Consider the following 12,303-nt stretch of genomic DNA (forward strand, 5'->3'; position numbering starts at 1 on the left):
AATTGTGACATGCTCTATCCAATTTTTTTGCAAATTTTTAAACTTCTGGGTCCTAAGCCTTAGTTGATATTAAGAGTGTAGCCTCTGAAGCCAGACTGCTTGGGTTTGAATCCTGACTCCTCCGCTTACTAGAGGGCAAGTCACTTAACTTCTCTTTTCCTTACGTGTCTATTCTATAAAGTGGGGATAATGTTAATTCCTTCATAGAGTTGTTGTGACAATTAGGTGAGTTAATGCATGTTAAGTTTTTGAAAAATGTACAAAATAATGAATAATGCTTATAATAGCAGCTGCTGTTAGTATCTTGCTGGCTCTTGTCATTGTAAGTATGGTAATATTTCTCCAGTGTATTAACAGTATACTTGGCCCACTCTTGCTTAAACCTAGCATGATTTTTTTTTTTTTAAAGATTTTATTTATTTATTCGACAGAGATAGAGACAGCCAGCTAGAGAGGGAACACAAGCAGAGGGAGTGGGAGAGGAAGAAGCAGGCTCATAGCGGAGGAGCCTGATGTGGGGCTCGATCCCACAACGCTGGGATCACGCCCTGAGCCGAAGGCAGACGCTTAACTGCTGTGCCACCCAGGCGCCCCAAACCTAGCATGATTATTAGTTGTGGAGCGTGAATAGTTCATATGTGGTGCTAGTGTAAGGTTAAACATGAACCTCTTTGGCTTTCCCATTAGTTGGAAATGAAAAAAAAAAAAAGCTGAAATATAGTTGAGAAAAAAAGCACATTTTTAGTTGTTGGGATGGAGTTTCTGTGGAGAAAAATAATGTGACGGGTTTTACGAGTGGAATCTACTGTTTTGTAACATCTGATTCTCTCTTCCAATGTTAACATTTTATGTTTCCAGTTTATAAACCTTGTTGCCAATTTGATGAAGAAAATTTAGCTCTTTGTAGAAAGTATTGAAAATCTCAGAAGTATCATATTCTATAATGTTAACAGGTTTAAAGGTAACTTAGTTTTTCAGCTCTTACCCCAAATTAGTTTCTGTACTATAATGTAGGTTGAAATTACTTGTCTTTGGGGTTTTTTAGTCATCCTAGTGAAGATTTATGTTATTTAATATTCTTTCAATATTGAATTATGTTACCTCTTTTCTTATTTTAGCATTCATATTTCTTCAAAGAAAGCCACTGTTGACGTGTTAATTTTGCCTGTTGATTTGATTATTTACATGTAGAAATTATGTTGTTTTGGAAGTTGTAAAATATGATGATTTAATGACAAACCAGCAAGAATTAATGTGGAAATATAATTTTTTTCCTGTCCTGAACTAAATGGGTATTTTTCTTTGTTTCTTTAATAGATAGCAAACAATAAAGATGCACTGAGGAAGACATGGAACCCTAAGTTTACGTTACGAAGTCACTTTGATGGCATTCGAGCCCTTGCTTTCCACCCCACTGAGCCTGTTTTGATAACAGCATCAGAGGATCACACATTAAAAATGTGGAATTTGCAGAAAACAGCCCCAGCCAAGAAGTGAGAATATTCTACTTTAACTGTATTTGAGTATTTTAATTATCAGTTTTTCAGCAGAAAAATACTTAAATTATTTGCTATTAAATTTCTCAATTTATCAAGTATCCCTTCTAGTTCTTTCTTCTTTACCATGTCACATAATTAGAATTTTCCCCTTCATACTCACAATCTGATATTAGGTTGGAAAACTGACAGTGAGAGAGAAGTGGTATCTGATAGTTTCCCAGAGTTTCTGAATGCTATTTACAGTCCTTATACAGTGTTTTAAATGGTCGTCATATTTGTGGAGTCCCTTATCTATACTGAAGGTTTCTACTGTTGTTGTAAAGAGGTGTAGGCATGTTTAAAATCCTCAAACCCCACCCGAACCATGCCCTGTTGTTTATTAGGTTTGGACTAATGGTGTGGGAGGGAGGGAAGGCTGATTGAGAGGGGTGAGGGACCTCTCTTTGGTTTTGTCTTTTGCCCTTGATGCTTTAGGTACTTTCCATACCCACCAAATGTGTAGACAGAAAGGCAGTGTTGTTGCTGTCACTTAACTGCTAGTTCTTGCCTTGGCTCCTTGGTTCCTCTCTAAGCATGAACAGACATGAGTTGTTATAAACTCTTATTAGTCACCAAGCTAGTCTTAGCCCCACTTGGTGAGGTACTTATTGGAGATCCCTCTCCTTGTGTCCTTGAATCAGGTGGCCCAGAACCCAGCACGTGTCAGCAGGGCCCTTCTCCAGTGTCAGGCACTTCTATTATTGGAAGAATAGAAATGAACATGAACTGGAGGAGATTACTAAAGTTTTACTACTGATAGAAGATATCTATTGCCAAGTTTAAAAGAGATCAGTGACATTCCTGCTGTGAGTCATACATGGACTAGATAAAATAACGTGATTTATCAGTCTTCATGACATAGCTCAACCAGATCTTGCTAAAACCAAGAGAATCCTCATATGGATCAGTATCTTCAGCAGAGAAAAATTATTTCTTAGTTATAAATTATTTCTAGTTCTCTGGTCACAATGGGCATCTCGTTAGAGAATGTGAACGTCTCATATATTCTTGACTAAAACTTAAAAAATATTGAAACAAGTAACTTGCTGGTGATAGCTTAGTAATAATACCTTCACATGTAATAACATGGCCTGTTTACCTTTGAGCTTAACATTTTGGAAATGCTTGAGAAATCATATGCCTATAAAAAACTAATACAATACAAGAAATGGTAAGTAATTGACTTTAAATCCAGTTTAAGTATTAGGCAGTGTAGACTATCTGTGCATTCAGCATTCTGAATAATGAATAAACTAATGACTTGGACATATTAGCCTTGATGGAAATGCAAAGAAATTAAAGTACCATGTGTTGAAATCCTACTATGTGCATGGTTCTGTCCTAGGCTGTTTTATTTGTAGAATTTCATTTAATCCTGTGGGTGTTTGGTGTTATACCAATTTTTCTGTTTTGTTTTAAATAGAGAGGAATCTGAAGTTCCAAAAGAGTAAGTAATTTGCCTGGAGTTAGCCAGTTAATTGAATCCAGAAATGTATCTCCTCAAAGCCCATGATGTTCTCTGAGTGTGGCTCTCTCAAATAGTCAAATAGACTATGAAATGCTAAGAGCACTATAAGCAGGTATTGTTACTAAACAAGGATTTTGTTTGAGGCCACAAAAATAAGTGATTGGTGTCAAGTAAGCTTTCTTAAGTGTCCTAGGTTGAGAATGGTATATTACCACAGTGTTGGTATTTCTAAAGGCTATTTTGTGGCATATATTCATTGATACCGTTTACTACTAAAACTGGGAGTAGTAAAAGTCCTCTCTCTCTCTGATTTAGGAGTACTTCTCTTGATGTGGAGCCTATCTATACGTTCAGGGCTCATAAGTAAGTATGTGCTTTTTCTCTAAGTCAGCATCACTGTACATCAGCCTGATTAGAATATTTTATTTTCTTTCACTTAAGTATTTGTGTTATGTATTTTTTGTATTTAATAGCAGTTTTGGGGAGGAATTTTGTTTTTTTTTTTAATAAATGTAAAAAAGATAATACAGTGTTAAAAACAAGTTTATCACTACCAGAGATCCTTGCTGAAATTAGATTTTATTTAGATGATGTTTAAATGTTATATATCTTGTGCTTGAAATAAGGTGATGCAATAAGGTTTAGATATTAAAAATCAGGACCTTTTTTTTCCTTAAAGATAATCTAGATAAAAATATGAAGAATTTTTAAATTATGATCACATATTGCATGCTTTTCATATTTCTGTATAAGCTTAAGAAATACACTAATTCACTTGATTTAGCACAGACATTGGCGTATTTTTTTTTTTTTTAAGATTTTATTTATTTATTTGACAGAGAGAGACAGCCAGCGAGAGAGGGAACACAAGCAGAGGGGGAGCGGGAGAGGAAGAAGCAGGCTCCTAGTGGAGAAGCCTGATGTGGGGCTCGATCCCAGAACGCCAGGATCACGCCCTGAGCCGAAGGCAGATGCTTAACGACCGCGCCACCCAGGCGCCCCTGGCATATTTTTTATATAAAGGGTCAGATAGTAAATACTTTTCCAGCTTTGTTAGGCCGTATATTTTCTATTATATATTCTTGTTTTTAGCTCAGTTTTATAACCCCTTAAAAAATGCAAAAATCATTCTTAGCTTTGAGGACTGTATAAAAACAGACCACTGGCAGGATTTGACCCATAGGCCATAGTTTACCAATCTCTGGTTTAGCAGAAGAAGAAAAATGAGCAGTGCTTTTATACAATTTCTATTCGTTGTAGAAAGCAGAAAAATAGAAAGCCGTATGAATAATTAAACATTTTTTTTTCTAACAAGTCTTATTATCAGATTGATTTTTGGGAATAGAAATTGATTTTTATCTCCCAGAGGTCCAGTGCTTTGTGTGGTAATGAGCAGCAATGGTGAGCAGTGTTACAGTGGTGGTACTGACGGACTGATCCAGGGCTGGAATACCACCAACCCCAACATCGATCCCTATGACTCCTATGGTAGGTGTTTCCCCGAAGATGTGAAAGAATAAACTGTTTTATTCTTACACATTTTACATAGCATATATAAGGATGAAATGAGATATTTTAAAAAATGGTAAAAGGGAACAAGGTCTTTATTTTGTTAAAAAGGATTCTTGTATTTAGGAAACAATTAAATATATATATGTTAAAAGAAAAAAGAAAAAAATGTGTTGTTCCTGAAAAAACAGTTCCTACCCCCCAAAGTTCTATTGATTGGAAATGCTGGCTTGATTGACAATTGTTTTCTTCATTTTAGGCATCTGTACATTACTTGATACCTTATTACTAATCCGTAATCATGTTTCATTACTAATACTATTACTACATATTCATTACTATTCTTGACAAACAACTGAAGGAATGTGAATGTTATTCATTTATTATTAGAGTGTGTAGAGACGAATGATTTTTAAACTCTGTGACACCAAAATACTTGAAAGGCCTTAAAAATTAAGAAGTGCCCTTTTAGCCTTGGGAACAGTACCGTGAAACATAAATCCACATTATAGTCTATCACTAGATGTTACCATAAATTCTCTTGCAAAAACTGTTTAGGAATTGACTATTTTGGTTTCCTCTTATGTTCTTTCTTAAATTCTAGAATGGCGTGGAGTGTCATATTTGTCCTAAAGCCATATTTATTTTCATTTTCACTTTAGATTAATTTTACTACCAAACCTAAGAAATTCAATAAACAAAATTTTTTCCCAACACTTATTTAATAAGCATTTAACATATATTTTGTAAAAGGTAAACCCTCTCCATTTTTCCTTACTTCCTTTATCTCTCTAACAAGTGGATCAGTTGTCTTCATTCTGTTTCAGGCCAACCAATCCTTCCCCTTTTGCTGTTGACCTCATTCTCTCTTGTTTCTTTTGAGACTGCATTTGATTCTCTCTCGCTCTCGCTTTGTCTCATTCTCTTCTTAAACCTTGCCCTCTTTTCTCTCTTCCCATCCCCTCAGCATATAAATAAATTTAGGTAACTCCTATCCTGAGCAAGGGAAAGCCTTTTCTTGACTCCATTTTCCTCTCTGGCTTCTGTTTAGTCTCTCTTTCCTTCATCATCTATGTCTCTCTGGTGGTAATGACTAGAAAACACAGTCAGGAGTTACTAATTCCATGTCCTTTTCCTGTGCATCATCCCTCTGCATTGTTTTCTGGCTATCACACTTAAATATAATGAGATTATCAATGACTACCCAATTGGCTGATCCAAGGGGTATTTTACAGTCCTTGTTTTACTATATGTATTGGCTATCTGAAACTGTAGACTACTCCATCCTTTTTGAAATTTGTCCATTATTGGCTTTTTTGACACTTTGTAACAATTTCTGTTTCCTATCCTTCATAAACTTTAGTTTTTCCCACCTTAGGTATTGGCACTTATCAAGGTCCTGACCCTATTCATTCTTTGTACACATATTTTTTGGTGAACTGAATTTACTTCTGTGGTTTTACATGCAGTTGACTCATAAATCTCTTCTTTAAGCCTCAGACTGCCTGCAGGACATTCAAAGTGGTCATCTCATTGTCCATAAATCCCTATAAGTGCTGTGTTTCTTGTCCCGTATATTCTTTATTAGATGGTGGCACCACCAAACTTACCCAAACTAGAAACCTAAGAGTTATCCTTGTTGCTTTGTTCTGTGTACTATGCACACCTTATTAATTACCTAGCTTTTTTGATATTACCCCCTAAATATTTGAATTTACCCCTTCTGCTTTGCCTCTTTTACCACTGTCCTCTCTTGGGTCTACATCATCACTCTCCCAGTCTATTGAAGCAGTCCCTTTGCCCTCATCTTGATTCTCTCCACTCTGTCTTCTCCACTACAGTGAAGCCTACCTTATTAAATACACACTTCACCCAGCTGCTCCTAGAAAACCCTTCGATGGTTCATCTTGCTTTCACAATAATTTCTAAGTACCTTAATATGTTGTAGAAATCCCACCTTAAACTAGCTCCTCTCATCTTGTCTGCTTCCTGCCTCAAACGTCACACTTTAGTAATGCTGAATAGCTCATAAATTTCCTCACATGTCATGCTTTCTGTCCTTCTGTGATTTTGTAGGTCCCACCTCTGCCAGCAGTGGCTTCCCTCTAGTTTTTGACTGGCCAACACCTGTCATTCTCTCTGGGAAGCTTTCACTCACCCCAGTTACTCTCCTTGGAGACTGGTGTCTGTCACCATTGTTATACTTACCACAGTCTTTTGAGAACAGGATAGTATTGTGTCTTAATTATCTGGGTGACCCCAGCACCTAGCATAGTGCCTGACACATTGTGTCTTCAATAAATATTTTATGGTATGACAGAGAGAAGGTAGAGGACAGATAACATTATTGACATTTTAAACTTAACGTGTGAGCCATGTTGAAAGTACTGCTTCGTAGAGTCACTGAGAGGAGAAATAATGAAAGTTTCCAGTTTGACTTGTATTATGAAACGGTGCTAAGTGATCCCCCTTCCTCTCTCCTCCCTCCCTATCGTACACATCATTGACATGTCAGTTATTGCTGTTTGAGGATTTGGGGTTCCTCTAGGTCTCCGTTCCTGTCCACTTGGAGTAGCAGAGCCCCGTTGCTCCCCGGGAGTAACTGCTGTTCCTAGTGTGGAGGTCCAGGGGGAGAAGTGGCCGAAGGAGCCAGGGGAGGAAGAGATCTCTGTTCACTTCCAGGGAAGAGTTGTGGCTTCTCTGAAGGTGGATAAAATTTAGATGATGTGTGTTAACATGCTTTTTAAAAAATCTAGACAAATGGAAAGAAAAAAGGGAGGCGAGAGGGAAGTACCTAATTTTTTTAAGGAGAGAAATATATACTTAAGAATTTTAATGTATAAACTCAAGACTCGGCATTTGCATATTTCCAAGCCTCTTTTTAGTTATTGCAGCATTTCGGAAGAATAACAGAAACTGGGAAGCATGTTTTATACTGTTCTCAGGCACTTTTGTGTGTATATTTAGTTTCTCTGGAATCTGAGCACCATTAGGATTTGTTTATTTTCTCTTGATATTGCACTCTTGCTGTTTTGTATAGATCCTTCTGTTTTAAGAGGCCCTCTTCTAGGCCACACCGATGCGGTCTGGGGCTTGGCTTATAGTGCCGCACATCAGCGTTTGTTGTCGTGTTCAGCAGATGGCACTCTCCGTTTATGGAATACAACTGAGGTTGCTCCAGCCCTAAGTGTATTTAACGATAATCAAGGTGCGTACTTTTGAAAAGTGATTCTAAAGAATCTTTTATAAGATATCTTATTGTAACAACAAGCAAATAAATAAGTAAATGATTCTACAAACAGTTTAAATGTAATTTGAAGGGGTGTTTTTAAGCAATGAAAGTATATTTGCTTAAATTTCCAGCTTAATGATTTTTAAAAACACAGTATTTGGTGAAAGAGCACATATTAAAAATGTTTTTTCAAAATTGAGATATAATTTATATACAGTAAAAACTAGATATTAAGGATACGTTCTATTGAGTTCGACAAATAAATAACTTTTGCGCCTATCAAGATCTAGAACATTTCTTTCACCTCTTCAAAGTTTCTTTGTGTCTTTCCCAGTCCCTCTTCCTATTCCCAATCAGGGGTATGATTTCTTTCATCATAGATAAGTTTTGTCTGTTCTAAAATTTCATATAAATGAAATCGTACAATGTGTACTCTTTTTGTATCTGGCTTTTTATACTGTTTCTGTGATTCATCCATGTTCTAGTAAGTATCAATTTATTTATTTTTATGTTTAATAGTATTTCATTAAATCAGTGTATGTGTTTATTTACTTCTTGATGGACATGTGGGTTGTTTCCAGGTTTTTACTATTATGATCAAAGCTGCTATGAACATTCACGTATTTTTTATGAGCTAATAAAGAGCTAGAAGTAGAATTGTTGGGCATTAGAAGTGGTATTGTATATTTAACTTTATGTGAAATTGCCAAGCTTTTCCAAAGTGGTTGTGCCATTTTACACCACTGACAGCAGTGTATGAGAATTCCAGTTGCTTTTCATCCTTAATTATTAACACCTGTTTAGTTTTAGTCATTCTGGTGGGTTTGTAGCAGTGTTTCATTGTGGTTTTAATTTGCATTTTTGAACACTTTTTTTGTGTGCTCATTAGCCATTCATCTATCTTCTTCTGTAATATACACATTTTTTTTTAAAGATTTTATTTATTTATTCGACAGAGGTAGAGACAGCCAGCGAGAGAGGGAACACAAGCAGGGGGAGTGGGAGAGGAAGAAGCAGGCTCATAGCAGAAGAGCCTGATGTGGGGCTCGATCCCAGATCGCTGGGATCACGCCCTGAGCCGAAGGCAGACGCTTAACCGCTATGCCACCCAGGCGCCCCTGTAATATACACATTTTTGAACTATTCGCTTACTTTAGATTTTGAGCCAAATCAAAAGATAAGATTATATTCATACATACCATTCTGTTCTGTTTATAAATACATTTCAAGGTTAACCAAGTTTTACCCTATTCTAGATGATAGATAAAAATACCTTCTTTATTTTTGAGCTGTCGTAACTTGTGTTTGGGTTTTGATGAATTGCCAGCATCTGATATTTGTGTGACTCTACATAAAATAATATAATCATAATCATAATCATAATAATTTGAAATTTTACTTTTTTAATTCCGTATTTTTGATGAATTAAAATTCCTAATAAGAGATGGGCTTTTAAAATAAAGAATTCCCACAATGCCACTTTAAGCCTCAGGTTGAGTGGAAGCAACAAAACTTGTAGTCCATACATGTTTTCCATTTATTTTCTGAGCCAAGGCCTGCATTCTGTGAATATTTTAGCTGAGTAACAGGTAGAAGACTTGCTGAACAGGTAAGAATAATAAAATAGGCTAGGGCTAAACGTAACAAAAGAAATAATCTCCATTGAATGGCTACGAGCTTATTTTTATTCTAAGATTGAGTCTTCTTTACTTCTTACGGAAATCTTGTGACTGTTTGTTTTGCTATTTTATGAGGACATTTTCAAGTAGACCCTCTGATCACCATTCTCTGAATATGTTCTGACTCTCTTAGAATTGGGAATCCCTGCTTCTGTGGATCTAGTGAGCAGTGACCCAAGCCATATGGTAGCATCATTCAGCAAAGGATATACAAGCATCTTTAACATGGAAACGCAACAGCGCATTCTCACTTTAGAATCCAACCTAGATACAAGTATGTATAACACTTTATTTTATTTTATTTATTTTTTAATTTATTTTTTATTATTAACATATAATGTATTATTTGTTTCAGAGGTACAGGTCTGTGTCTTACACAATACACATTGCTCACCACAACACATACCCTCCCCAGTGTCCATCACCCAGCCACCCCATCCTCCCGCCCCCCTCCCCTCCAGCATCACTGTTTGTTTCCTGAGATTAAGTGTCTCTTATGGTTTGTCTCCCTCTCTGGTTTCATCTTTGTTTCATTTTTTCCTCTCTTCCCCTATGATCCTCTGCCTTGTTTCTTAAATTCCACGTGTGAGATTGTATGATAATTGTCTTTTTCTGATTGACTTATTTTGCTTAGCATAATACCCTCTAGTTCCATCCACGTTGTTGCAAATGTCAAGATTTCATTTTTTTAATGGCTACATAATATTCCATTGTAGATATATATACCACATCTTTTTTATCCATTCATCTGTCGATGGACATCTGGGCTCTTTCCATAGTTTGGCTATTGTGGACATTGCTGCTATAAACTTCGGGGTGCCAGTGCCCCTTCAGATCACTACATTTGTATTTTTGGGGTAAACACCCAGTAGTGCAATTGTTGTGTATACCAACTTTAAATAGTCTTTGGATCAAATTTTTAAGCTTTATCAAAATTATAACTACCAGAGTCAACTACAAAAAATACCTTGTTGTTATATAATAGCTTGTTATTATAAAGAGTTCTGCCTTTTAAATCACAAAACACAGTAACTTAGAAGGATATAATGATTTATAATTGATTTTAAGACTTTGTGTTAAGTTTACACACATTTGTAACTATACTATTTGGAATAGCATTTGATCTATTCCAAAGAGGAGTCAGATTTTACTTTACACCAAATGATTAGTTTTCAATTCTATTTGAGGACAATAATATTTATTCTGAAAATAAAATCTTTTTCATGTCTCAAAATTTCATTTTTAAATCAACCTAATTTTGTATTAATGATGTAATTTGACACAGCCTGATTAGAATGTAGATCAAGTTCTGCCTCTCAGAATCTCAAACATGAAGCTTCTTATTGGATACATAAAGTCAGAAAATAATTTCTCAGATTGTGAAGAACATACTACAGAATCTTAGTGGTTTTGGCTTTTTAACCATTGCTTTCTATCTTTAGGCTTCATCCAGACGGTGATAGTTTAGGATGCAGTTGATAAAAAAATCTGTGTAAACATACACTGTTGTTTTAGTCTGAGAACCAGCTTTAAAAAGAATTACCACGGCGCGCGTGTGTGTCTGTGTCTTTCTATCTGTCTGTCTCCCTCCTTCCCTCTACTCATTTTCTCTCAAAAATTTCCCTCATTCCATTTTGGCTCTCTTCATGTTCTCTTCCCAGTCTGTTGTCCTTTGTTCTTTTCTGAGGTCCTGTGAGAATTGTTTGGGAAATAGACATGAATAGAGTTTTGAACTATTTGGATGTAAAAGAGAGAGGCAAAAAATAAAAACTGAGATTATGGAATAGGAAAAAGAGAAAAAAATTTTTTTTTTGCCAAGAAATATAGGTTTTAGACTCTCAATAAATTTAAACTCATTTAAATATACGACCTAAAGCTGCAGTGGTAAAATACAGAAAACAAGATAAAACTAAGAAAGATGTGAACATTCTTAGAATTATCTTCAGAGATTGTGGTCAATTATTTGAATGTCCTGAGTGGTAAATACTGATTTTTAATGACTGCTCTAAATTAATAAGACATCACGTCTGGTGGATGAGATGGATAAACTGAACTAGGCAATCCCATTTTTTTCCTTAAGTGTGGTGACTATAAAGTCATACAACTTTTTGCCTGATACTAGAAGCATTTTCTGAAGAAAACTGCCAAAAATGTTTTGAACAAAGGCAGCATTATTGGCATAAGTGATAATTATTTTGAGTTATAATAGTATGTCCTGACATTTCCTAAATTTCAGTTTGATTACTTTAGAGTTGTATAATTTAGTCTTTTATTCCTTTCTACCATGACTATCCCTACCTATTCATATTTGACTACGTTCTTCTTTTCTGGAATTTAGCAGATTTTTTAAAAATTAAAGTTCTGACCAAAAACATGTTTCAAGGTGAAAGTAAATTTCATATAGAATTTAAAAGAGTGGGGTTGCCTGGGTGGCTCAGTTGGTTGGGAATCTGCCTTCAGCTCAGGTCATGATCCCAGGGTCCTGGGATAAAGTTCTATGTTGGGCTCCTTGGTTAGCGGGGAGCCTGCTGCTTCCTCTGCCTGCCACTCCCCCTGCTTGTGCTCTCCCTCTCCCTCTCTCTCTCTTTCTCACAGATAAATAAAATCTTAAAAAAAAAAGAATTTAAAAGGATGAAGGAGTTTTGTTTTAAAAATCAGAATAAACTAGCTTTCTACTCATTAATGTCAATGGTGACTTGACTGAAAAAGTCAAAAGTAGTTGAAGCAGGTCATTGAGTACTTGTTGATCCAGTGAAAAGTAAACGACCTCTAAGTTGCAAGCTGAATATGAATACTTGGAAAATTTAGATTCATTGTTAGAATGATGGTTGGTAGGCCTTCAATTGATTTCTAGTGTTCTTTGCATTTTGCTTACTT

General features: G+C 35.8%; 1 protein-coding gene across 2 annotated transcripts in view; it reads left to right on the plus strand.

Moving 5' to 3' along the window:
* STRN (striatin) overlaps positions 1 to 12,303 on the plus strand; it is a 102,788-nt gene that overhangs the window by 71,657 nt on the left and 18,828 nt on the right. For both annotated transcript variants that reach the window (XM_026478905.4, XM_026478910.4), the window contains 5 exons: positions 1,318 to 1,493; positions 3,322 to 3,369; positions 4,373 to 4,494; positions 7,556 to 7,723; positions 9,560 to 9,700. In XM_026478905.4, coding sequence (XP_026334690.1) covers positions 1,318 to 1,493; positions 3,322 to 3,369; positions 4,373 to 4,494; positions 7,556 to 7,723; positions 9,560 to 9,700 — 655 coding nt within the window. The remainder of the gene's footprint in view (positions 1 to 1,317; positions 1,494 to 3,321; positions 3,370 to 4,372; positions 4,495 to 7,555; positions 7,724 to 9,559; positions 9,701 to 12,303) is intronic.

Source organism: Ursus arctos, unplaced genomic scaffold (genome assembly GCF_023065955.2).
Source record: "Ursus arctos isolate Adak ecotype North America unplaced genomic scaffold, UrsArc2.0 scaffold_8, whole genome shotgun sequence".
Taxonomy (NCBI): Eukaryota; Metazoa; Chordata; class Mammalia; order Carnivora; family Ursidae; genus Ursus; species Ursus arctos.